Genomic DNA, 27,890 nt, shown 5'->3' on the forward strand with positions numbered 1-27,890 from the left:
GATTTGAGCCATTAATATTATAGTATTCGACGAGCACATTATTTGTGTGGAGAAAAGGTTGATCGAATTTTCGCAGACACATAATTAGACAACAAAATGTTTAAAAGAAATAGATAGTTAGTACTTAGACAAATCTCTCCAAGTATGTAGTCATAAATTTTTGATTAATCAAATTCCTTGTACAAATAGGCAAGCTCTACAAAGATGAGCGGTTCGGATGGTGATAATGATATCTCAATGAATGCCACTACAACACACTACAATCAGTAGTCCATGGTGCACTATAGGGACCTGAATCCATTTGATTAGGTTGGGTTGACGTGTGATTGAATGTCCATCATACATGCTTATGAGCAGATACATCTCCCAACATTCAATTTTGTTGCACATAATCACGCTAGCCTTTGTGGAAGATTGCATTTGCACCCAATTATGTCTAGTTTGATAACTGTAGAAAATTTAGTGTAAATGTCATCTTTTTCTTTGAATCTAACCAATACATAACAAATTTAATCCGAGCAGCTCAAAATGTATTAATTAAATAGTTAGCATCTCCATAAAAAATCAAGTCGATTGGATATTAATAACTCAATGATCAAAAATTTATTTATTTGAAAATGAAAGGAAAATTTAAGTTTGAAAATTTTCCTTCACTATAAATTGTATTCGACTATGAGGTTTTCATTTTCCTTTCTTCTTATTTTACCAAATTAACCAACATAAAGACAGAGAGAACTTTTTTTTTGTTTTCTACCGTGAATTTTGTATTATTTCCTCCACAAATTGACAATGCATGGAATAAGGATAGCCTTATCTTATTTTGCTATATTGCTTCTAGGGCGGCAAATGACTGAGCCGTTTGTCATGATTTGTTCGAGTCTCGACTCGATAAAGATTTGTTCGTGTTTGATTCGAATATTAAATAAACCGAACCTAAATCTCAATTTTAGACTTGTTTAATAAATGAGCCGAACCTAAACCATTTTGCTACGAGACTCGACTCGATAAAGACTCGTTCGCGTTTGATTCGAATACTAAATAAACTGAACCTAAATCTCAATTGTAGACTTAGAGCCCGTTCCAGAAACCTTCTTATTTTATAAGTACTTATTTTGGAGCTTTGTTTCACAAAATTCAAATAAGTAGCTTATTTTCACATTTTCAAACTCAAAAATAATGTAAATGAAAAATAAATTTTCAATTTTTTTTGCACCGTATTAAAAATCTCAATGAGATCTATCAAACAAGATCCATAGTGATAGGAAAATTATTTGCGTAAGCACATGATTTTTGAGCTTGAAATGACCTTTTTTAAAAATAAGTACTTATTCACCCTTTTGTGAAACACACCTTATTATTAGACAAAAAATAAATTCTTATTCCGGTTCTAGAACGAGCTCTTATTTAATAAATGAGCCAAACCTAAATCATTATGTTGCAGTTCTAGCTGCGCTCCGTTTCAACTTTCTAACAATTTTATTTTCTTCGGTTTCGGGTCGGGTCATGTAAGCCGGTTCATATTTTCACGATCAGATTTCACCTGGGCCCAATAAACTAGGCTCACTCACCGACACCAAGTAGTCGACTCACTTCTTTTATAATCCCCTGCTTGGCAGCTTGCCCTGGTGAAACAGCAGCTGTTCCCCGCTAAATCCAGCCGTTTCCACTGCAGAATTCCGAAGCCCTACAAATCAAAATCGAATCATGGAGGCTTTGGAAGTACTCTTTAGTCTTTATAGTCTAGGGTTCCATTCTTCATCAGGTAAGTATCCTAAAATAAATGGAAGCCGTGACTGATGTGATCGTGCTAATTTTTCAAAAAATTTGAATTGCACAATTAATGTATACAGTGACTTGACTCTAAAATTGTTCTTCGTTAAAAAAAAGAAAGAACAGTAGCTTTAATTTTTAATCTTTTTTGATTACTACTAGTTCCGTGGGGGCGTCGAATGAATCCCAGCCTGCCCTACAGTATACAGTACTATATATATCGGTCTAGGTACTCCTCTCTCTATCTTTATCTCTCTCTCTCTCTCTCTCTCTCTCTCTCTATACTTAAGTCTTAACCTTCATCTAACGCAAAACGTCCCCCTCTTCCCCAAATGCCTATGAAGCATAACGGCTATTTCTCTCTCTTATCTCCGCCGCCTGTGCTTTCTCTCTGGTTGTATTTGAAATTCAGATTCTATCTCCCGTTTCATATCCTCGATCTGGCGTGATCCTCGTTGTTGTCGTCTCAGATCGTTTTCGTTCTGGCAATGCGTAGTTTCGTACACGCCGCGGCCATGCATTGCGTTGGTAATTTGCACCTTTCAGTTCTTCTGTATTGAACGCTCTTTGATCGATCTCGCTATTCTCCTTTTGGTTCTCGACAAAACTCGGGAAAGATGAAAACCTAGTAATGAATGCGTTCCTTTTTCTTTTATTTTATGTTCGTCTCGATCGTCTTAGGTCTAGTCTAGTAACGCGCATTCCTCGCTATTCTTTGCCCGGGTAATTTTCTCACATTCTTGTGTATTAACCGCTCTTGATTTCGTGTGTTCTACATTTGGTTGTCGAATAAACTAGAGAAAAAAAGGGGGAAAAGTAAAAGAATGCGTTTGCAGCGTTTTCTTAAATATATTCTTCTACAGTTCTACTCTCTCTTTGAAATCTTTTCAATGTTTTTACCAGTTAGTACTTCTTTCTATTGCTATAAAACTATACGTACAACTTTGTTTTTTGTTTTTTTTTGTTTTTATAAGTACGACGTACAACTTTGTTCCTGAAACAACTTACAACTTGTTCGTATCGGTATTGCGATTCTCCATGATCTCATCTCGATCACTTCCGTTCTGGTAATGCGCACTTCACGCTATTCATTGCACTCGCAATGAATAACCATGCACGTATGCTCTTCTATATAACTACTTACTACGTGTTCATATCGTTATCTTAGGATTCTGTTGTTTGTTTTTGTTTTGGAAAGATTTTAGATCAACGGGAGAAGGAAGGTGGACATTGATCAGATGTGGATATTCTTCCTTTTATCAGGTGCAGATTAATGTTTCCCTTTGTGGTTCTTTACATCAACTGTTTAACAGTACATGTTTAAGAGTATGTTATGTAGTTCAGCTTTCCTACAACTTAATGTTTTTGCCTGTTCAAAAGTAATCTTTAGTGTGTCAGTTCAGCTTTCCTTCAACTTGACGTTTTTAACTTCTGAACTTTTTACCTTACGTTATGGCTTTACTGGTCCCTTTACTATTTGGCTGGATGATTTATATGTCATTTGCAGATGTCATGATAATGGCTTTTGGTGTGTGATAAGACAATATGTATGTGTACCATAGTTGTAATTTTACTTTTTGCTTACTTTTTCCCTCTACGTTTTGCTGGTTTCGATGTTTTTCTAGCACTTTAATTTATTTCTTCTCTACTATGTGGTTTGGGTATAGATCCCCATCCGGAGGTGGGTTTGGTGATTTATTCATATCCCCATTGAGGATGGGGGCGGAGATGGTAAAAGATTCTCCAAGTGAGGAACGGGGGTAGAATAGGGTCCCCCGATCCATGGATACCCTACTCGTTATTCCTAAATTGCATTCGCTCGAGGTTTTTGTTGGCAAAGGTTATCTTCTATAGTGATGTCTTAACTACTCGGCTCCTTTTGGCTGCCAGCCCAAATTGCATCACAAGCTGTTCTACTGGGATTAGCAGAGTTTGGCTATAAGCCTCTGCACAGCCATTCACCATGCCATTGATGGTTTTGATTGCATCTATATCTTTGGGTTTGTCTTGGTTCTTTGGTGACATGACTTTGGTCTTCTCTTCATTAATGAACTTCTTCAAGTGGCCGACCACCGCCAATCCTCCAATTGGTTTTCATATGTCCTCTTTCTTAACTTCTAATCCCTAAATTTGGGATCCCCCATAAACTTCTCGGTTTGTTCAAAGAATGGCACGTTGTAAAATTTTTGAAGTACCACATGTAGGAAAACACTATGGCCATTTTAAAGAATTAATTTGTAAGTTGTTTGCTTTCTTTTAGGTCTCTTTTCCTCCCTCCTTATTGGATGAGTTCTCCTTAGCCGCTTATTGATGTTCCTTTGCTTCTTCTAGCCTAGCTTGTAATATGTGACTCATTTGCTCATTCATGTTAGCTAAGGGAACGAGAAAGAGGACTTTGAAGTTTGGACCCTTAGAATCACATCCGAGTTTGAATGATGTCACGATGATCTTGGGGTCATAACCTTTGATTTGTCCGGAATGTTTCATTCTTGCCTTTCTGTAGGCTCGAGTAAAGAATCAACCTCTTTCTTCTACTTAATGTTGTTCACGATTCAAGCCAATTGATTGCTCCTTCCTATCAGAGGTTCACCTATAGTTGCATGAAGCGGGAGCAGGGGCGGGAGTGGGGACAGGGAAGCGGATGATCATAGAAGTGTGGGAGCACCATTGGGAATGGTTATGAAAAATTATTAAAATTATAAATATTTTTATGGATTTTCATTTAGTTAAATGTCAAAATGAAAATATATTCTACAACATAAAGTATTATTGAAATTATGAGTTTCTAGTTAAATTTCAATATTTTTATTGTAGCACATGATTACAGAATAGAGCTGTTGTGCATATCAAGTAAGCGTAAAAGTTAAAGGTATTATTATGACTCTAGAAGGTTAAGATCATATGCACACCAACAAGAATAAAACAACTTTAAAGGTACCAATTGAAAGCTCGAATCGTAAGTCTCTCAACAATTTTTTGGGTTTAAGTTCCCGTATAGGTTAGGAACGAGTTCCTGTTGTCATTGGAATGAGTTTCTTGGAGTTTCCTCCTCCGAAACGCGGAAACGCGTTCTTGTCGAAGAAACGTGGACATAGTTGAAGTTCCTGCAACTAAGGGTACACCCCTTCAAGATGTTTGTTGAACCAAAATAGCCAATGTTCACCTAGGCTAAAAGGTAACAATTTATACATGAAAGCATCATTCAATGAGGACATTATCGGTCAGTATTGAACAAGAAAAGTTCATGAAGGTCTTTAGTACATATATTTGTTGAACATAAGGTGAGTGGATTCCATTGGCAGCCTTTCCAACTCTATTTTCGGGATGAACGGGGCGGAGGTTAGCTGAAAATGGATTAGCTCAAACTTAGACGGGTTTGGTTTCAAGTCCTCTTCCCGTTTCTGCTTGCTGAGCATTACTTTGCCACTTCAACTTTTTCTCTCAACTTCAACATTTTTGGCTTCGTGGGTGGGCGAGTGTCTAAACTGCGGGGCCTCTGACCTATCCCATTCTCTTGGCTTATGTCGTTTGAGTTTAGAGACGTGGCCAACCATCTGCCTGAGGGAACTTCCCTTTACTACCGTCTTGCAAAAAAATTGGGAAAATATAGGATGCTTTTGTTGAGCATCAGACACACGTTCGGAGACACGTGTTCGGAGAGTGTTGGTGTCTGGGGAGTATGTGATGCTGGTAAATGACCTCCAATAAGTGCCTGTGCTTCATCAATAATATGAGGCTTTTTGGAACTTGGGTGGGACAGTCATCTTTGTCCAACCTCCTCCGTCCATCCTACCACAGCACCACAAAATTAGTGGACCACTATTACTGTTAAGTTACTAGTAGTCCCAAAAGCTTAAGTTTTTAGGAAATGGTCCCAACAATGTATATCAAGCTGTTCAACACCCTTCTTCATGTGTAACCCCGTCTTGTAGTAGTAGACTTGAACCCAAAATCTCTCCCAACTAGAGCTTTGATACCATGTTAAGTTACTTGTAGTCCCAAAAGCTATTAGGAAATGGGCCCAATAATGTATATCAAGCTATTCAACATTTACGAACACTGATGGTCGAATCTAAAGTAGAAGACTCGAGAGCAAGGGCTAGGAAACTTGACATATTAGCTGGTAGTTCCAAGGATGAATGTAACAATAGAGAACATCTATTAACAGCAGGCGGAAGGGGATCATTTAATAAGTAAGGTTCTCTTTGAAAATATGAATATTGGGATTCAAATCAGAGATCGATGATGGAATTCTGAAATCTTCCCAATTACACTTTTGCTGCTCTAAGTAGGCAGCGAAGTGATGATATGGTAATATTTGATTAGAAACTCTTAAGCTTATTTTAATACTCAATCAAGGGCTTCTTATGCATCTTGGTCATTACAATTTGCTCATTCAACTAGAAGTAAGACAACCAAGTAACTAAAACATCCCTCTGGTTCATGGGGTGTGCAAGTGTCTCAAATATGCTTGATTCAAATTGAACAACTATGGTATTTGATTTAATTCAAAATCAACTAGAAAATCGCAAGACCCTTCCAATGACTTCAAATTATTCCACCAAAATCACCATAATTACCTGCCGATCGATAATTGAAATTGCTGGGCATTGATGCCACGTCATTAATCGTATGAAGATATTAGTCCATCCTAATCTCCTCAAGGTAAGTACATAGGCTATAGTATTAGCCATATGGAGATAATGATTAAGGTAATCTGCCCGTATTTATATATTATGCCAAAGCAATGACAATGGTCTTGCTTGGATTGACATTTTGGAATTAACTTTTAACTCTCGGCACAATTTTCAATAAATTTCTCTCTATCTCTCTCCACTCATTACCACTCCAACTCTCAAAAATAACTTTCTAAAATCTAAACCAAACAAAGTGAATAATACCTTAGTTACTTATCATAAAGAAACAAAACATGAAAATAACGAAAATAACAGTCTCTCTAGTAGTGACGCGATCCGATACTTATGTTGCAAGTTAACTCGGTTTCGTCTTAGTTAAGTAGGTATTAGAAAAAAAATAACTTAGTAAAATGCAATAACCTTCCGAAAACCCATAGGAAATAAGAAGATCCAGGTACCAACAAAGCTTATAAACGAATAATGAGTGAAACTTAACACAATTTAAGCAACCTTCCAAGTTGGTTGAAGCCCTTGAAGTTTGTTTCTTTTGTTTCATTATGTGTAGAAGCTTTTGTCTATCTATTGGATTTTCTCTTACTTGAGCATCTTGGTCAACGCATTTGCTAAAGTTGAACCTTTAGTTTCTCTTATCCCTAATGTAATTTCAGGGAAGAAATTGACAAAAGTCAAGCAAAATAGTTTCACAAAACTTCAAAAATGCAGTATGACATAGATTGACCACCTTCAATCCTTCCCTTCTAGCTAAACGGGTTGTTAAACTTGTACATTGGGGTACGACTTTTCAAGAAGCCTCCATGTGCTAATAACTTGAATATAGCTCAAGTCATGTCATATTCTTTTCATTTTCTCTTACAGCCCTATATGATTTGGTCAAGGGTGACTAATGTCTGGCTCCCCCTTTTGTCTTAGTGCATTGGATATAGCTTAATTCAAGTCATATTCTTGTCATTTTCTTTTGCGGCCCTATATGATTTGGACAAGCGTCACATAAATGTCTGGCTTCCCTTTTTCTTAGTCTTATTGCTTGCTAATGTCTTTGTTATAGTGCTTTTGGAGATGATAGCTTTGAAAATGCTCTGGAATCTATATTGCTTGGTTAAAAAGCGGTATGTTGTTTCTAGAGTAGTCATGTTACGGATGTTAGGGATCCACTGAATTTTTTTGGTAGTTTTGACTTGTTTTGCCTCCCTCCTATTCCTAATCATGTGAATGAATCCCTATCCAATCGACTAGGATTTTGTGGTTATGGGACGGGAAATAAACTTTCCACATTGAAGAATTTTTTATTTATTTTTGATCAGCCACATTGAAGTAATTCATACAGTTAGTAATGCATTTCAGCTAGCTTATCATTTGCTAACCTCTAACCAAGCAAGTTGAAGAAGCCTTCCTCAATAACTCCACATTTCGGCTCTCTGTCTTTCTGGATAATAGTTCCTGTAATTATTTGGTGCTGCGGCAGCCCTCCACCTATGTGACAACCACTTGCAACCCTCGGCAAAAATGTTTGGGACCCTACGTATACAAAGAAAATCCTTTGAGAATCTTCTGTTTAATCGATTTTGCATCTGTAGGGGAAACAATATGATGGATATTAGTTAAAATACTCTTGTTGATTGTAGTTCATTGTTTGGCGATATTATTTTCCACACCTAGTGTTGCATGTCACTTTCTACTTGGGGCACTTTCAGGTTAAGAGATTTCATCTAGTTCTGAAGATTGTAAAGTCACCTAAATTTTCAACCGATGTTACATTACGAGCCTGTTACTTTTATTTTGTTATCTTGTCCCTTCTAAAATCAAGTTTGATCTCTAGTCCGGGCTGTTGTTCCTATAAATTACCCGAATTTGTTAAGTTTATCAAAATGTCTCTTATCTTCATTATGTAAAGATAATACTTTTCTTGCTAATTTTCGATACAGCATTTGCTTCCCAACTACCTGGTTAAGAGTTTTTATATCTGTCCTGTAGCTCTCCTCTATGAAAAGGTTCTTCATTAATTACTCTTACTGACATCCATGTCCTCTCAATTATAAAGAGGATGTGAACTTTTGCTTCTCAATTAAAACCACTCCATCCATTTCCCTCTCAACTAAAGAGAACTTGCCCTTTTGCTTTGTGCAGCAGCTCAATTTCAAACTTGAGCCCTATCTTATTAGAACATATCTTGTTCGGCCATTTGCTATCAGATTTGTTGCCGTTGGCCCACCATATGATTTTTTTCCAAGTAATGTGTATTTAAAATATTTGGGTCATATTCTGATTTCTGTTCTCTATCATCTTGGTATTGACAATTATATACATGTATGCATGTCTATGATGGTTGGGAGTTTGCCTCTCAATCAGAGAGTAGTGTGTTGTAAGTGCACTGAACAATCGTACCTATGCATTACTTGTTGCAGAACTGGTGTAGGAATGTGTTTGTTTCTTCTGGTAGGCTCCACTGCTTGTCTCATAGGTCCAGAATGGTTGGAGGTTGCCAACTATTTTGAGCCATGGAAGGGATCTATAAAATGTGCTCCCCTTCTTCTCATCTCTGCATGGGACTTGTTTCATCGCTCCCCATCAGCAGCATGAAAGGAGTCTTCTTGGACACGCCCTGTTTGGAGAATGACATCTTATGGCATGGCTCTATTCATTTTTAGCTGGTCCATTCTTATTGAACTTTATGGCAGCTTGCTGCAAGTTTGACAGATTATCTGTGGATTTACAGTTTCAGTTACACTTCAGTACTCCTTTTCTTATCATAAGATTGGTAGGGTAAGATCACACTTACAACCGTATCTATCAAATTGTATCCATTGGCACATACTGAAAATCAGCTTGTCTTGTACCTGCATCTTTTCTCTATAACTCTTTTGTTCTTTATATTTATTTTACTATAGTAATCAGTATTGGCGTCCTCCTGCTTATATGTGTGCAGGCACCTATTATTGCAATGTAGAACATATGACGACAGAACTGCTTTTGTCTGATGACTATGAAGTTAATGATAAATAAGAAGGTACACATGAACTTTTCCCTTTTCATGATTAACTGAATGAAAAATGCATCTATTGTTGACATGGCTCTTTTTTTGGTTGAAAGGAGGGTGGGTTGCACAGATTTAGACTACATGAAATGCTCTTGATTTATGTTGATTGTATCGTTGGGACTTGGGAGCATATATTAGTTTTTTCCCCCCTGATTTTTAATGACATGAAGTTTCTTAAATATATTAGCAAGCGTGCCGAGCCGGACTGACCCAACACATATTTCTCTCTCGACAACGCAACATGCACGAACCAGTGGTTTCGGTAGCACTACCGAGTTGGCATCAGCTATTTTTATCACCAATGGAAACGATTGGCAGCGGTATTATGTTCACACAAATCAATATGTACTTCTTACCACAATTTTCACAAAACATTGAACAAAATAGTTATAATCAATTGTCCATCTCAGGTGATAAATATATTAAGAAGCTAAAAATCACTTGTCACATGCAGTGCTTTTAGCCTTTCCTTATTGTTTGTCATCTCAACTTTACTTACATAGCTGTTTTCTTTCCTTACCTCAAACATTCTAGTGCTGATTTCATTGACAATGTTGAATCAAGTTTTTCTGCGTACTGATTTATGGTTTTTATACCACTTCTCCCTAATGGAAGAATAAGTTGTAGCCATTGCAGCCTTTTGCTGATAAGTGATCAATTACGTGCATCCAATGGTCGATCCATCTTCTCTAATGCAGTTGTAGTCTGCCACATTGTCGCAAAGAGAAATTGGGATCAAAATAATGATTCATTTAGAATAATTTGCAGAGATACTGAATTGCATAGTTTTGATTTTACCCTAGTTTTGTAGCTCTTGCTGGTGTTTCATAGTTTTGTTGTTGTGGCTGGCGAAGCTGAAGATGGACTGGTACATGCAAGTCCTCTCCAAAGCTTAAACTGCTTGTGAGAAGAGAATTTCTATTTCCTCCATTTATCTCCCTTGTTCCATAGACCTGGGGCAATGTGCAAAACGCTTGCTCTAAGTGTAAAAATTCAACGCTTTTTGCTTCTTAAGATAAGTTCGAGGATGGACAGTGAGTACTCTATATTACACTTAAGCTTCTGTTAGTTGTCTATCTGAATACCTTCCTACATAACTCATTTTTTTTGTGACGAAGTAGGTTTACCTTCTTACACAGCTCCACATTTTCATGGTGAATGAGGTTTCCCTACAACAAATTCCATCAAATTAAGCTAGTAAAGGTGAAATTGTACGAGAATAAAGCACTTTTAGTGGCCAAGTTATTAGAATAGACCTTTCGGTTAAGTTCTTGAATTTCATCAATCAGCATTTGGTCCTACAAAATTAAAAGTGTTAGGGTAATCCAGCTGTGGATGTATGTAACAGATCATCAGATAACTATTTGCATAGGGTATGGAAGTTTCAGACCTTTCTTGAACGAACACCTTTAAGACTCATTTCCAGTTGGTTTTCCAAATTCTGTAATTCTTTGACATTTAAACCAGATAGCTCTTCTCCCATCAGTTGCCTGTAACAGTCAAGAGCAAATATAGTATGAATTTGCATACCCTACCATTGTTTATTATCCACAATAGAGGCACATCTGTGAGATAAAAGTGGCTGCTTATTATTTCAAGTTTTAGTAGGTTAAATCTTCAATGCCTGTAAGAAGTTTGGCTCTATCTTTAGGTCAAAATCTTGTCTACTTAAGGATGATTTCTACATATTAAGGTGAGCTGATTTTTGGGCAGCTCATATTGGTCAATTTCCCATTTTTTGTTCCTCGCATAGGTGGGTTTGACTGGAAATGAGATGTGGTACTTAGTCCCAATGCATTTGTATGGCATGTAAATTACAGTCATGACTATTTTGTAGTAATTGTCATGTTTCGCCACTTTTTGACTCACATAATTATTGTTGGTCTATGTTGAAGCCAAAAGATTGTCCACATGGCTTACTTTACTGAATTGATTAGGAAAATTTTCTTCATGCTTTCTTTTGGTCTAGTTTCTGTTTAATTGATGTCATGTCATAAAAGGCAATTAGAAGCTTTTTACATTGACTGTATCTCAATGATTTTTTTTTCCTCTTAACGACTTCCTTTTAATCAGTAGGGTTCTTCTTTTGCAGTTTTTTGGTTGTTTGTAAGAACTTCAGTATTACATGGGACGGAACGGGTCAGGATGTCAGGATTGAGATCCCACTATGAACATGGAAGGTGGAGACCCGACCACTATTGGCCCTATTTTTTAACTAAAGTAGCAAACTATTTAACTCAGATATCTCAAGCTAGGCAAAATGCGATAAGGTTTTACTCGTAATTGAGAATTTATGCTATGGAGTTGGGCTTCAGGGTTTGATAGGCTTTGGTATTCAGCACGGCCGCTTAATCATAACTCGGGTGCAATGTTGCTGTTTCAGATGTGTTACAATGACTCTGTTGATCAAGAAAAATATATACAGGATGAGTCTAAAGTTACCTTTCAGATGTTTAACTATGACTCTGTTGATCAAGAAAAATACACAGAGGATAAGAATTAGGTCTAAAGTTACCGCTACATGATGAGCAAAGAAACATAGACCCTTCAGCGTGCTTGTCAATCACATGAAAACATTAATAGTAAATAACACATTTTGACACATTTTTTCTGCTCATGTAATTACTATAGAAGTTTTGACACATTTTTTCTCGATAGGAATTCGTTGTTTGAGATGTTGACTTGAGTGCCCTTTCCCATTATTGTTTGATATACCTTACTTTTTAAAGGAATTAATTTTACAAAAACTGATTCAAGTGTGTGGGGGGATGTGGTTGTTTACATTGTGGCCTTGCAGGTATCTAAAAGAAAAGGGACAATTATATCTCCAGTTAAAGAAAAAGATCAGAGCATAAAGATTTACCGGTGATTCTCTTGCAGGTTCTGCAGTTGTTGCCTTATCATTGCTGCCTCCCTTTGCCAGAACTATCAAGTGCAAAAGGTGGATTCAATGTTAACCTCAGATGCTCAATCAACATGTCTAGGACTCTAGATTGATTTGATGAGCTGTTCTCTAGGTTGAAACAGGTACACGTTGTCTTTAATACAAGTAGATGCATCTAAAGGATAGTGCATTCCACGAAGTGCGTAATTAATGTGAAATTGTGAATTAATAGAAGTGAGCATGCATGTGGATGGATTTAGGAATGAGTTGCATGCTTTTATGCAAATCTAAATCGTTTGATGAGCCTCAAATTATGTGTCTGTCCATGTGAGCATGCATGTGGGTGGATGGGTAAATAAGGTCTAAGCTTTTACTTAAATCTGAGTCATTTACAACTAATGTCATGTGATAGTGCTCCGAGATACTTGTAATAGGTTTGAACTGCTTTAACGATAGTATGTTTTGTTCTCTCTTTGAATGGCAGAGTATGTCGTTCAGAATTGTTTTATGAAGTTATAAACAACTATAATAGCCACACATATTGTCCTATAATAGGTATCCTACAGCATTGTAGACCAGCTTATATGATGATCTTTTAACCCAGTGATGAGTTAGAGCAGCTTGTATGATGTTAAAATCTCACGGCATTGTATTGAGTTGGTAAATGTGATGTTCTATCATATCTGAAGAAAGTACTCATCTTTGTTTGAAATCTTTCATAATGGGCTCAAGGATCAGTATGTAAGTGACTTCTAGGAAAAAATTGCACACATTGTTGATGGGGTTGTAGTTAAATACTTAAATATATCTGTAGTACTGTAGAATAAAGAACTTTCACTCGGATGATATCTGAATGAAAGCTTCTATAATAGGTGAGATGGTCTTGCTAATAGGACCTTGATGTCTTATTTCTAGTTAGAAATCTATTGTATTCTGTTGTCATATATTACATGAGATTATCGCCAGTCTTCCTGATAAGAGCTCCTTAAGATCGTAAAACAGATGTTGAGGGCTTATCATAAATCAGTCTTAATTCCAGAATATGGCAAGTCATGTATTAATTTCTTGTCAGTTTGTGAATTACACAGAGGATTCTAGGCTGTTCAAAAAGAGGTTCTATTGCTTGTTTGTTTCCCAGTAGAAGTTTTACCCTGTATGATGGGAACTTTTATCTGCTGGAGCACGTTCAAGTCATGGGAAGTAGTCTCCAAATAAGAAAAAAGCAATAGAAAACTTCCTATCTGTTGCCTCTCCCAAAACCTACTGTTAAGTAGGAGCCTTATGTCGTGGGTTCGGCCTTTTTATTTGAAATTGCCACCACAGGTTTGAGGACTCAAACTACTACTGAAGTAATTGTGAGTGTGTGGAGCGGTCAATCTTGACACAAAAAAGTGAAGAACCATTGCAGTGACGTGACATTTGGATGTTTGTCGAGATGAGCAAGTCTTTGTAGTGCCTGGTGAATAGTTTTGACAATTAGAAGAATTCTAGTTTTTCATTTTTTTATTTGCAAGCAAACAAGGGAAGTAGAGCTCCTGACAGAAAGTTTCATCTCACCCACAACATTGTTGGTAGCTACAAGTTTCATCTCACCATGGCACACCTTAGAGCAAACATGGGTTGCATACTTAAACATTTATTCTGGCCTACAAGTCATCATTCTACCTTGAAAACCTCTTTTTGAAGCTTCAACCACGTCCATCGCTCTCTCATGCCTCATGGACACGTGCACCTTTACACTTGAAGAATGCAACTCCAATGGTGTGTAAGAACACTTCACATCTAAAAAAAATGACCAGTATTTTAAAATGTGGTCTCAATGCTATGTTCGTGTAACCTGAATAAGTGAAATTTGATCATTGGGTCTAAAGACAATAAGTGATTTTTATTTTTTTTTGCTTTCATGGATATTGAATTTTCATCATAGAAATGTCCATGCTGTATTTGTGTCCTAGACATTCTGGAATTACTATGTCAGCTTCGTAGGTGTTGTGTACGTGGCTCATGCATGTATTCGTGCTTTCTTAATATTGATTGGTTTTCAAGACCAAAGGGTTAGCCTGGCCTTGGCTTCAAGGCACGATGCTTGGGTTCGAGTCATATTTCTGCTTCCACTTCCCCCATCTTCTCATACTGATTGTGTTGAAATAAGGGAGAGAACATTTTTAGCATATCATTTTCAAGGTTGGCCTAACTCATTATGTGGAAAATGGCATAGAGAGGCAAACTTTGATCAGTGATATGTACTTTTCCTTGACAATTCTATATGTAAGCAAGTCATGTGTTTTTACAATTTTCTTGTGATTGCCGCATTTGGATGTCTAATTTTTTTGTTTTGTTTGGAGTTCTTGACATCTACATACTTGTTTCTTGAACCTAATTCATCTATAAGATATCATCTTTAGTTAATTTCCAAACACAGCAAAGATCTCGTTAAAAGAGTCAGTGTCTTTCCCTCCTACTCCTCTTTGTTCACCTCTGGAAAGATAAAAAAGAAAAGAAGGGGAAATAATATAAAAAGAAAAATAGAGAAGGTTCAACAACTACTAACTGCAAAAAATAAGTAGGTGCCTGTTATTCCAGGCACTCGTGCGTTACTTGTGCAGAAAAGGCATTTCTTCACCTTTTCGAAGCATATCTTATACTCGAGCAAAGAAGAATGGATTTTACAACTCATATAGACGTTTAGATCGTACACATACTTTCTAGCAGAAATAGCTAATAATTCTTAGAGGTTACCTTGACCTCGGAAGTTGGATTTGCCAATTGATGATGTTCCTCTTTTGATTTGTTGTACCGTTCAATTATTGACTTCATGCTGGTCAAAAGAAGCAGTAAATTGTGTCAGATGCAGTATCTGAACATTTCATATACAATCTCTCTGAACTAATTCCATGCATTCATTCTAGGAATAATACATTTTGAAGCTTGTTGTGCAGTAGTTTTCAATCGTTTCACACAATTTTTCCCTTTGCTTTGACTTAGTCATACTTCTGGTTTATATAAAGCTGCAATTGCTTATACTCATGGTTAAGGTTGTTTCAACTGACAACTACAACAGTATATGTAAGGAGAAATTTTGATATATGCAAGCGAACATGTAACTTAACCCAAATTTCATGTTCCCTAGTCCTATTGACTATTTATTAGTATCCCCATGGACACTTTGCAAGAAGTTCAAATGTCTAATCAGTGCTTCTTTTAAATCAGTGCTTTTCGACCACTTTGAACTGAGAAATGTGGCCATGCTTAGGGCAGTGGTAAAAGTGTATTTAGCAGTAATTGGAGGCAAACACAGAATGCACATCAATATCCTAATGCCTGTTTTGAATCATAGTTGTTTTCAGGTTATGGCATACACTATGGCCATGAGGGAACAAAGTCAACGGTTGTTTTGCTGCAAGTTTAGAATTTTGTAAATCCTGAGGATAGGAAGCCAAGGTCGAGAAAGGAGGTAACTCCCAGTCGCTTCCCTCAGTACACTTAGTGTAGCTACGTAATCCCTCTGTCTTAAGTGTTTGTAGCAATAATAAAGCTGATGAGGTGTCATAGTTGGCTCATGTTGAGAAAGTCATCATTCCTGAGAAGTGGATATTAAGTTAAAGACTGTAAAATTCGTAAATTGTCATTTTGTACCAACACTATTCATATATATTTAATTGTTACTCAGACTACCCACGAACACTCAAGCTATTATGACTGTGTTGAAGTCAGCTATCTTACTTTCTGACGCAAGTTTGACTACTCGTCTTATAATCTGTTCATCCAACAGGTATGGATGCTTGGGGTGGTTTTCTACAATCTAGTTATGTGGTCAAAAGTTGTAAGGTGGGACCATTCAGAAGCTTTTCATCCAATATGTTCCTCCTATTTTATCATGAATGTCAGTTTTATCTTACTGTGTGACATATTGATGTCCATCAACATTCAACAGGCAGAAGGGGGTTTGTGCAACCTTAGTACTTGGCAATAGGTGGAAGGTCAGGCTCCAAGCTTTGTTACAGAATCTTTCCACATCATGTTGATGTTTTCTTATCTATTATTTATACCTCGGTTAACTCCTTAGCAAGAGTTGCATACTAAATTATATATGCAACAAGATTTAATCAAATTGGGAGTGGTAGACTCATTGTTATATTTGTTAGAACATTATCCAATGGCTTAAACAATAGGCGGAACACCTAATGTATCTATTCTTGAAGGTTTAAGGGGGAGTATAATAGACGTTTGTTCTTCCTAGTCATCATCGAGTTTTGTTCCCTGTTCCCTCTAACAGAATCATCTGTTTAAGGTTTCTTTGGACTTGTTAGGCTTTAGCTACTGGTCTCTTCCTGATCACTCTACTTTCGAAGTGCAGCCAATTTTTCCTCCAAAATATCTGACTCTGTCTAAATTCAACTGTCACTTTTCGTAGCATTATTCTGCATATTTAGGAAAATTAGACAGACACATCCCTATTGGAAATCATGTTTTCAATTTGTGACATATTCAGGAAAAACATTTCAAATTTTGACACACAGCTTTTGCACTTCCACATAAATGGTCTCTTTTACATCTCAGAACAAGGTATCAGTTCCTTTATATCGTTGACATTTGCCAGAAGAGAACTGTTTTTCTTTTACTTTTTCTTTTCTTCTAAAAACAACAGTTGCTGCTGTACAAACCACATAACATATGCACGAAGGACAGATCACAAAATCAAAGAAATTCAGATCATGCATGTTTTGAGAGTCTCCCCACCCACACGCACACACACAGACAACAGACATCCGACATATGAAGTTATACACAAGTAACAGTTCTTCAAACTTGATATGTGTTCAGATTAATGATCCACATAAAACAACTTACACTGCTCTAGAAAGTAAATGTGAAAATGATAACTTAGGATACTGTAATGTTACAATAGTCTATATCATCATCTCATATAAAATTATGTACATTGTCATCTAAATTTTTTCCATCACATTATGGTTACCCGAGCAAAGTGTCATGCTTCAGAATGTTGCACAATCAATTCTACGTGAAACCAATAGTTACCAGATTAGGTTTTATTGAATCACTTGGAATTCAGTAGCAGGCCAATTGCTTACTTTAATTCTAATTTATCTACATAGTTGTCCTAAATCCGGGGTACAAGGAGAACCAGCGCTCAATATGAACTTCCAAAATGTAAAGACAGACTAGTAGAGGTTCTAACAATAACACATGGACTAGAGTCCAATAAGAAATGGACAGCTCATGCACAGCTGGCCTTTGGGATAGCAACTAGTCTACTTTTGAATTCATCCTCAAGATTGATTTATTGAAATGCATCTACCCGTCTATGCTTAGGTGTCATCGCTTGAAACACATAGCAGTTTGTTATGGAGTCCTTATGCCGACATACATCTATCTAAAGTTCTTGTGAACCAGTATACTACATTGCCGACTTCCTAACCCTCTATAAGAAAAATCAGTTTGGGAATTGGAATCGCTAGCCAATTTTGGCTGATTTGGACGATTTTACCCCTGGATAGCTGGGCTTGTGTATTGTCGCTGCTGTCCAGAATTGTAATTTGACTCTTACCCACGTGGTGCGATCTTCGCGCTTGGCGACCAACATACAGGCGCCTCACTCACAAGTGTTGTACGTCATCTCACCACCACGCAAAGCACACCCACCCTCTCTCTACTGAACTGTCTCAAAACACACACTCTCTCTCTCTCTCTCTCTCTCTCCACCAGATATGGATACCCTCATCCTTGCCACCATCTGATCCGTTCGTCGTAACTGCGAGGCCTAGGGTTTTGATTTCCAAACGGGATCCAAAGGACCGGCTTCTGGAACCATTCCTAGGTCTAGCCTATTCGACGTTGACACTCTCTCTAGACCTCTCCTTCAACCGCCTACTTGAGTCCAGGCCTTGTGATTCAGACCAGAATGATATGATCGAGTGAGCAATGAGGTTGGGATGTGCTCCTCAAAAAGCCGGCAAGAGATCTGCCAAAAAGCGTGCCACAATGCACAATGCCGTCGTTTGGGCCCTGCCTCCTGATCTCGCTACCAAAGTACATGTGGATTGTTTTTTGTTTTTTGTTTTTGTAATTGAAAAGATTTGCGTGTTGCATGTGGTGTTTTGAGTTAATTCAGATTAGGGAAATTTTTACAAAGAAGAACATCTTTGTGTTTTAATGGGATCAGGCTTCTCTGCGTTTTGGGTGCTTTGGATTTTGTGCCCTGAGCATGCATGTCTCTTATCCCTAATTATTGAACTATTTCTCGTTGGTTGATTTTAGGTTGGTTAATTGTTCGGTTGGAGTACACAAAACTCTTTGGCGGTTTATTTGGAACGCTGGATATGGAGTCTACTATTGTGATCAAATTTCCACAGCTTTAAGTATTCTGTATTCCGTTTCTTTGTGTTATGATTCGCTGTTTTGGTGGCGATCTGTGTGTTTTTTGGTGTATGACTCTGTGTGTGTGGTTTCTGTGTTATTGGGTTTTGTGTTACTTTGTGTTGAATGTTTGTAGTCATGTTATTTAAAGTGGCTGCTTTGAACCCCTTATGTAATTATGTTTGAAGAAATTTTATGTGTATGGAATTAGTAATAGTTGGAAAGAGGATAGGTGTAATAAGAAAGACATTTCATGTTAACGATGACTGTTCATAGTTTGGGGCATGTTTTCGAAAACTGCAATATGTTAAATAGGAAAGAGGATACATGCTAGACTCTTTAGGATTTTGGTTGTCCTAATGAAGAATGTTTGTTGTTTGTCCCATGTTTTTGAACCAACTGCAACAATTTTCAACTTCAAATAGAGATTTTCATTCAGCTGAAAGCTTGTAGTGGGTTGACTATGTTGTTGAATTCATTAAACACAACTGATACGGCTTGTGGTTTATACATGATTGTTCCTCTGCATCTATTCTATTTGGTTAGTTGGTAACTTACAAGTTGCTGATGCTTTCAGGTTGCAAGAATCCTTTTGTTTATCTTCTTCTTTTACCACATGTTTACCCATTTTTATCAGGCAAATTGATGGCCACTGCAAAAGTTGAGTGACAAATATGAAATATTAGATTTAAAACAAGAGCTTGCCAGTTTTTCCAATTAACTTTTAAGTCGTCCAAAAGATGCATCATGTCATTTTTTTGACCTTGACTTATGGGTGGAATCTTGATTTTTGAACCATGAGGTGTAGAAGCATACCCTGAGAACTTCTGAATCATTCAGTGCTTGTCATCATGAGAAAGTAGATTTTCAGCTGATAAATCCTTTCAGTTCATGGATTTCGGAGGGAAAGTAAAGGGGAAGGGATGTGAGATAGGAAAAGATGATGAAATCTTCTCTTCTTTGTTTCAGTTGGGAAAAATAGAAGAAAAGGGCTTTAGATTTGTCAAAAGAAATCTCTTTTTGAGTAGTTTACCCATATATAGCACATATGCAGTGGTAATTTCTTTTCCCTTAGATGAATTTGAAGATCCAAATTCCAAACATTGGATTAGGGGATGTAAAGCTTGAAAAACATCTTAAATTCAGAGTTTTCAACTGAGACTGTTAGAATCATTTTCACAATCTACCTTTTTGCTGTTGTAGACTGAGTTTTAAAAGTAAGAGGTTTGTGGCTTCCGTTTTGAGTTTTGGTGGTTACTGACTTTTTTCCTTTGGTAGATTGACACGATTTTGATAATTTGTGAAATAAATTAGTTGCTTTGATAAGCATCATTTGGGGATTTTTTTTGTTTGCTGCAGACTGCATTTTGAAAATAAAGTATATGTTCCGAGACTAACTGTATGCATTTCTATGTTATTTGCAGGTTTGTTTTAGATATAGGTAGACGCTTGAAAGAGAAAAAAAAAAAATCTGGTGTATACTGATGTTGGATGTCTGGGTGTATCTGCTTTGGATGATCTCGTCGAAGAGGTAAATTGCAGTCATGTAATAGTTGTAATGTTAGGGATTTAATGATTGTTTGAGATGAAGTCACTATTGGATATGCTGGAATAATGCGTTGTATGTGGCATATAAGCATCAGTGTGGTTTTTGTCTTGGGTGAGAGCAAGCAAAAGGTTCACAGGATAGCTTTCCCCTTCTTTTTGAGATCATTAATAAAGGGACAACTCATAAGATTTTATGTTCTAGAAAACGAAGCCGTGTCTGAGGGTAAAACTAATAAGCTAATTCGTTGATCTTGTATAAAGCTCGTGAAAGCAATCTGTGTTATGTAAGGCTTATGGCATTCTTCATAGAACGTGTTCAAAACTATATTACAAGCAGAAACAGCAATTTCGTTATTGCTGTTGCATTAAGTTATAGGTTTCCACGCAAAGTTTCATGGCTTCACATTCCTGCTTCCTTCCTAACCTTGTACAGATTGTGTCTTCGTATTCGTATTCCTTATTTCCCTAATATCTTACATGGGATTATACGCAGGAAGTATACCTTTATGAGGTCTTAGTAAAGAAAAGTTAGCAACTGGTGAAATTTTGTTTCTCTCTTGAGTTAGTGTTGGCATTTTGGCTTGTGGTATGAAAAGGGTTGCTGAAATTTCTGTGTTGGCATTCTGCACCAGCAGCTATTTGCAGCTTAAGAGCTTTACCTTCAGCGCCTTATAATAGCGTTGAGATATAACGTTTAGCTTTTACAGAGGACCGAAGCTGAGAAGGGAATGGGTGGCTGACTTGGTATCAAGAAACGACAACGCTGTGCGGAGCTTGCCAATCTATGTGGGCAGCGTCCCTCTGTTGGCGGTTCTCGTCAATTGCGACATTTCGGGCATACCTCCTGATGCCAGTAGGTAAAAGTAAAGACCTCTTCTTCTTTACTTGCTAATTGTATATACTACTAAAAGCTACACATGGAGTGAGGAAATGGTAAATGGGATGTGAAATTCTGATTGTGTTTGTGCATGAGATAAACTTTCTTTGGAAGTTTCCGTTTGGTCATCAGAACATATTTAGTTGGGAATTCAAATGACCTGAATCGTGTAAAAGTAAAATTGTAATGTTCGAAATGTGATTTCCTTATTTCCCTTAAATAGTTTGAGAAATGCGTATCTTTGCACAATGAGAAAATCCAACCAGAGTGGAGTTTTGGCATGACCATTGGAGAAGAAAAAATGGGACTCCTAGATTGAGGATTGGTTAGTTTGAATAATGAGAAATTATGTATTTACCATAAGAATTGAATGCGTCCATAAGAGAGCAATTTTAAAGCTTCAACCATTGACAGTAATCCATCAATAACAGTATGTATACAGCCACAGAAATGCAGAAATATCAGTTATAGAGATGTAAAGGATATCAAAAGCATTAAACAGCATTCCCATCAAAGCCAGTTTATGTATTGTAGTTCATCAAACTTATGCAGCCTGCGCTTTCAAAAATATTTAACATTGTTCAATTCAACAGGCATGACAGACGTGCAAGCGATGTACCTAGTGTTAACAAACATTTCAGATGGGAACAGTAATGTGATCCTCTTGACGCAAGTTGTGTGAGCTGCACTTGCAAGTAATCTATAATTTCACTGGGCACTTCTTTTCATTTTCCTACCACTAAAGCACCTTCAATCAAACCAGGATTCTTCCCCTTCAATGGAGTTTTGTTTTGAGTAAGACATGCAAATGATACTTGTTACTATAACAATGATAATATTAGACTCCACGACTCCACAATACATTCTAGACTACTTAGGGAAGCCCAGCCTCAACACGCCATATGTTTTAACAAACACATCACCTGATGAGCAATAATGAGACCACGATGATGACCTTTTTGTGTAAGAGGCACTTTGTAAGTTATCGATAGCCACACATCAGAAAGATGTTCTTATTGACCCACTACTCAAGCTCCTTAATACAACCAACATAATTTATACCTTTCAATGGAGTTTGTACTTAACTAAGGGGTAGTATCCCTTAAATTTTTTGTCTTCAACATAATTCTCCTAAAAATTCCATTTAGTTAGAGAAATGGCTTGCCTTCAAGTTATAGAAAAACTAGTGCTAAATACCAAGAATCCTATTTACTCAATAGAGAAACTCATACATGTTGGCATGAAAGAGACTACAATCATGATTCCACAACCCCACTACGTACGCTTTGTTACCTATCTTTAATACCTTGACCCTTTTGACGATTTGTTAAGTTTTCTGCTTAGAAGCCTTTCATTTAAAATGTTTCTAAACATGGACACAAGTGAAAGCAATTTACCATTGGCCTGTTACTATGTGAGATTGTTATGTCTTTTGCATCTTATTTTCTAAAATGCTTTTCGGATGAGAGGACTAGTTTGAGAAGATATTTTGGAGGTTTGTATTTGCCCAATGGGTAGGAGGTAGATATTTAGGAGAGTTTTGTAATATCCCAGCTCCTCAATTATTCTGTAATTGGTGTACGTGTCGAGTTCTAGCTAATTGGGTGGGCTTTAGACTTAATTTTATTTGCAAAAAGGCTTAGGAGCACATGACAGCACATGGGAGCACCACACGTGATAATTTTTCTTAAGGCCTGATTAAGTAAGAGGATTCCTCTATGTGTTATTCATTCCTTTGTTCTTATCGTTATCACCATTTGGGGAGAGAGAGAGAGGAGAAGAAGAAGAAGGAGATTGGGAAAAACCTTTCCTAAAAGAGATTGAAGCCCTAGAAGGTAAAGTACATGAGTCCTTGTCTCTTTCCTAAAAGAGATTGAAGCCCTAGAATGTAAAGCACATGAGTCCTTGTCCTTAATTTCATAGTTTCCATGTTCAATTTGATACCTTAACATAGGGTGCAGAGTTTAGAGGCCATGAGAGTTCATTGAGTTTTGGGAGACTTCATGACGAACTCTTGAGGATTCATATGAATTTCAAAAGGATTGCTTGGTTTAGAAATTATGTAGAATTGGAAATCCTGCATTTGACTGATTTTAGGGATTTTTGTTGAGGTACTTCTAAAACTCTGAAATTTATGAGATTTTTACTGAGATTTCCTTTGTGTCTTGCATACAAGGTAAAAATTTCAGAGCTTAACTTGAAGTATTGAATTCTGTAGAAATTTGTAACCCAACAGTACTCAAATTCGTCACTATGCAGTCAGCACCGACACATGTTGGGGAAACGGCCATATCTTTTTACTCGAGTGACGAAAATGCAGACTGTTTTCTGATTTTGAAACTAGACACTATGCAGTCAAATTCGTCACTATGCAGTCAGCACTATTGTCTCTTTAAATCATATGATTATTAGATGTCGTATGTTTGATATGGCATTGATGATGGTTTCATTGGCACTTTGCTATGGCTAGGACCTTCAGGGACAGGTCAGGGTCGTGACAAGTTTAAACACTGTTTTTTTTTCTTTGGTGTTCGATTTTTTTGGCAGAATAGGTACCAATACGTTGAAACAATAGAGTTGTTTGTTGTTCCCCTCAAGCCCTTTTGTGGTAAGCTCTCTCAAACGTACGCTTATGTTTATGATTTCAGCTATGATGCAAGGACACGGACACAGACGAGAATTCTAAAAAAATGTGGATACGAACACGGCGCAGGATACGCCACGTGTATATTTAATTGATTATTTATTTATATCATATATTAATACATATTATTATATTTTTAAAATTTTAGAAAATAGCCAATCTCATCGAGGGATTCATTATGAAATTCTTAATGATTGATGTGATAGTTTATATTAGATAAGAAATGTCATGTATTCAGTTAAAAGTCATCATTTGTGTCCCCAGGGTGTCCCATATGTGTCAACCCGTGTCCCCATCCGTGTCCCCCTCCAAAAATTAAATTAAATTATTGGACACGCCACGTGGTGTATGATACATTTCCACGCGTGTCCCCATGTCCAGATACGACGACACCTCGACCTCTAGAGGTGTTGATGCTTCATAAGATTTTAGACAAGTTCTCTTTTTTGAATTTTATGTGGATTCAATCTAATATTGCTAATTGACTTCTTTATATTGCCTCCTTAGAGGTACTAGAAGCAATTGCTCTTTCTTGGTCGACAAGGTTGGGCATAGCGATGTCCAGTCCATTAAGGTCATGCTATATACCACTCACTCACACATGAGCACAATGAATTTGTAATTGAATTCACACACCAATTTAATGGAGAAAGGGCTAAAATGATGATGTTTGAGTTTTCTCCTCGCAAGGAATTGAGGTTTGGTTTTTTGAACCTTGAATGATAGTAAGGTGCAATTCACCCAAAAATGCATTACTAAACTAGCACACATTAGTGAGCTGCAAACTCTCAAAAGTGACTTCACATTTTAGCCCTTTTAATTGCAACAATGCAAGTGAAGTTATTGTGCAGAATTGGAAATCATGCATTTGACTGATTTTAGGGATTTTTGTTGAGTTACTTCTAAAACTCCGAAATTTATGAGATTTTTACTGAGATTTCCTTTGTGTCTTTCATACATGTAAAAATTTTAGAGCTTAACTCGAAGTATTTGAGTTTTGTAGAAATTTGTAACCAAACAGTACTCAAATTCGTCACTATGCAGTCAACACAGACACATGTTGGGGAAACGGCCATATCTTTTAACTCGAGTGATGAAAATTCGAACTGTTTTCTGATTTTGAAACTAGACACATTGACCTTTCAAAATATGTAAAGTTTGTGACTTAATTATTCCTGAGCAAAAGCAGTTTTTGATTTAAAGTTAGCGAAGTCACAGACTCTGCAACTGTTTTTCCGAGGCTAGTTACCTAACTTCATATCTTGACCCCAGAATCTTTTTAGTAGTACTTAGGACACTAGGATACGATTAGAGTATCTCGAATTGTATCTAATATGTGTTCATGATGCTTATTTTATATAGGGAATTGGTGTGAAAGCTTGGAATAGAGGTGTGAGTTATCTAATACCCAAATCACATGTTTTTGTACAAGTTTATTGCTTTGGTGATATTTTATGCTAAGATATGAACTCCATGGAATATCAATGAGAGGTGGATATGTTTTCTATTTATTAATGGCATCCTCCCACGTCCCAGCTTGCTACGGGACACATGCTAAAAGGCTAGCAAGATATGACTATGCTATGGGATAACGTAAATTCGTCTTAACTTATTCACTACCGGGGACACCTGGTAGCCATAAAATGAATATGAGGATGTGCATTACAATGCTATGTTGCTATGAAAAGAGACTCATTTTCAAATGGTTTTATCATTGTCTATGGAAAGCATGTGAATTGCGTATTAATCATTCATACGAGCTTCGGCTAATGAAATTTTCCACCTTTTAGGAAATGAGAAAATGACGCGGCTCTTAGTTGTGCTTTTGAGTTATTTGTTAAACTCTATTATCTCTATTATACTTGTAAGTGACTTGTTAAACCTTGTGATTAAGCACAGCTCTGGGGTGTAATTTAAGGTTACAGACTTACTGCAAGGGTAAGATATTGTTAAATTAGCACTGTTGTCCCTTTAAATCATATGATTATTAGATGTCGTATGTTTGATATGGCATTGGTGATGGTTTCACTGGCACTTTGCTATGGCTAAGACCTTTAAGGACAGGTCAGGGTCGTGACAAGTTTACACACTATTTTTTTTCTTTGGTGTTCAATCTTTTTGGCAAAATAGGTACCAATACGTTGAAACGTTGAAACAATAGAGTTGTTTGCCGTTCCCCTCAAGCCCTTTTGTGGTAAGCTCTTTCAAGTGTATGCTTTTGTTTATGATTTCTGCTATGATGCTCGAACATGGACATGACAATTCTAAAAAAATGGGGATACGGACACTGCGCGGGACATGCCACATGTGTATTTAATTAATTAATTATTATCAAATCGAGCCTTATGTCCCAATTACTTGGGGTTGGCTACATGAATTATTTTCCTCCATTGAGCTCTGTCAAGGGCCATTTGTTCACACAAACCTACTATACTCATATCGTTGCGCACCACAGCATGTAATGTCAATTTAGGTCTACCCCTCCCCATAGCATTGCTGCTCAAAGCTATCTTATCCGCTCTTTTAACTACTGCATCTCCTGGTCTACGGTAGACATGCCTAAACCACCTTAGCCTATTTTCTCTCCACCTCTCTTCTATGGGTGCTGCATCAACCATCTTACGAACCATTTCATTTATAATCCTGTTTCGTCTAGTCTTACCACACAACCACCTCAACATTCTCAATTCCGTTACACTCTTTTTGTTCACCTGTTATTTCTTAATAGGCCAACATTCTGTCCCGTAAAGCATCGTTGGTCTGATGGCAGTTCCGTAGAATTTTACTTTCAATTTTATGAGTACCTTCTCGTCACACAGTATACCAGTAGCGCTCCTCCACTTAAGCCACCCCATTTGGATCCTATGGGTCACATCATCGGCAATCTTTTCATCTTTACTAATAATTGAGCCTAAGTACTGAAAATGATCACTCTTAGGTATCTCCTGATCTTGAATCATCACTCTTTCTTCGTGCGCACTGCGGTACCACTAAATTTGCACACCATATACTCAGTTTTACTCTTACTTATCTGAAAACCTTTTAACTCTAATGCTTCTCTTCAAATTTCTAGTTTCGTATTAACACCTCTAGCGGTTTCATCTACAAGGACAATGTCATCTGCAAACATCATACACCATGGGATATCCTCTTAAAATTTTCTATTCAATTCATCCACAACTAAGGCAAAGAGATATGGGCTCAAGGCTGACCCTTGATGCAATCCTACAGTCATTGGAAATTCACTCGTTTCCCCTACTGGTGATCGAATGGTAGTGACAGTACCTTCATATATGTCTCTAATCACCTTGATATACCTTTTGGTCACTCCCTTTCTCTCCAGAACCTCTTCTTTGCTCTGTGTTTTTCTACCATTCTCCTCAATAGGTAGATAGCTTCTATAGTTGATCTTCCAGGCATGAACCCAAACTGTTTCTCTGACACCCAGACACCATCCTCAAGCGATGCTCAATAACTCTTTCCCACAATTTCATCGTATGACTCATCAATTTAATATCTCTATAATTGTTGCAGCTTTGAATATCTCTTTTATTCATATAGATAGGTACTAGAGTTCTCATTCTCCATTCGTCGGTCATCTTCCTAGTCATAATAATCTTGTTAAACAACTTCGTCAACCAAGTCACCTAGACTTTTCCACACTTTAATAGGGAAACCATCTGGTCCTAAGGCCTTACTCGATTCATCATTTTCAAAACTTTAACCACTTCGAATTTTTGTATTCTCCAATAAAATTCATATTCTATATTCTCGCCAGGTACATATTCTTCCTCCCCACCAAACCCTCATTCATGTTTTCCATTTAACAACTTCTCGAAATACGACTTCCATCTATCCCTGATCGCCTCGTCTTTCACCAACACCACCGAATCAATACATTTTATACACTTAACTAAAGAAACGTCTCTAGCTCTCCTTTCTCGCAACTTGGCAAGTCTATAAATAATCTTTTCTCCATCATAGGCTTTCAACTTAGCATCCCTAATTAATTATTAATATAATATATTAATACATATATATTTTTTCAATTTTTGAAAATAGTCAATATCATCGAGTGGTTCATTATGAAATTCTTA

At 37.0% G+C, this 27,890-nt stretch overlaps 2 protein-coding genes across 24 annotated transcripts in view; one reads left to right on the plus strand and one right to left on the minus strand.

The window, feature by feature from the left end:
• The first annotated feature begins 2,013 nt into the window (after window positions 1-2,013).
• Window positions 2,014-27,890, plus strand: part of LOC131328817 (uncharacterized) — a 37,702-nt gene continuing 11,825 nt past the window's right edge. The window contains exons 1-11 of one of the 19 annotated variants that reach the window (XR_009200532.1): window positions 2,020-2,298; window positions 2,969-3,033; window positions 7,474-7,534; window positions 9,352-9,432; window positions 10,266-11,155; window positions 12,343-12,489; window positions 15,694-15,800; window positions 16,119-16,174; window positions 16,281-16,326; window positions 17,681-18,397; window positions 18,626-18,710. Coding sequence is in view for 1 of the 19 variants with exons in the window: in XM_058361741.1 (XP_058217724.1) it covers window positions 11,608-11,642; window positions 12,343-12,403; window positions 16,119-16,174; window positions 16,281-16,326; window positions 18,074-18,286 (411 nt within the window). In the remaining 18 variants the exon portion in view is untranslated. The other 18 variants (XR_009200533.1, XR_009200528.1, XR_009200530.1 and 15 more) reach the window with 18 other exon arrangements.
• The window catches only part of LOC131328816 (MADS-box transcription factor 27-like), a 39,532-nt gene continuing 21,432 nt past the window's right edge, over window positions 9,791-27,890 (minus strand). The window contains exons 3-9 of one of the 5 annotated variants that reach the window (XM_058361738.1): window positions 15,086-15,164; window positions 12,326-12,387; window positions 10,853-10,952; window positions 10,719-10,760; window positions 10,590-10,631; window positions 10,261-10,415; window positions 9,791-10,167 (exon numbers count right to left, since the gene is read on the minus strand). In XM_058361738.1, the coding sequence (XP_058217721.1) occupies window positions 10,152-10,167; window positions 10,261-10,415; window positions 10,590-10,631; window positions 10,719-10,760; window positions 10,853-10,952; window positions 12,326-12,387; window positions 15,086-15,164 (496 nt within the window). In that variant the 3' untranslated portion in view covers window positions 9,791-10,151. Of the gene's footprint in view, window positions 10,168-10,256; window positions 10,416-10,547; window positions 10,632-10,718; window positions 10,761-10,817; window positions 10,953-12,325; window positions 12,388-15,085; window positions 15,432-27,890 lie in introns of those variants that run through there. The other 4 variants (XM_058361735.1, XM_058361739.1, XM_058361737.1 and 1 more) reach the window with 4 other exon arrangements.

The sequence above is a fragment of the Rhododendron vialii genome, chromosome 6a, assembly GCF_030253575.1.
Source record: "Rhododendron vialii isolate Sample 1 chromosome 6a, ASM3025357v1".
Classification (NCBI taxonomy): Eukaryota; Viridiplantae; Streptophyta; class Magnoliopsida; order Ericales; family Ericaceae; genus Rhododendron; species Rhododendron vialii.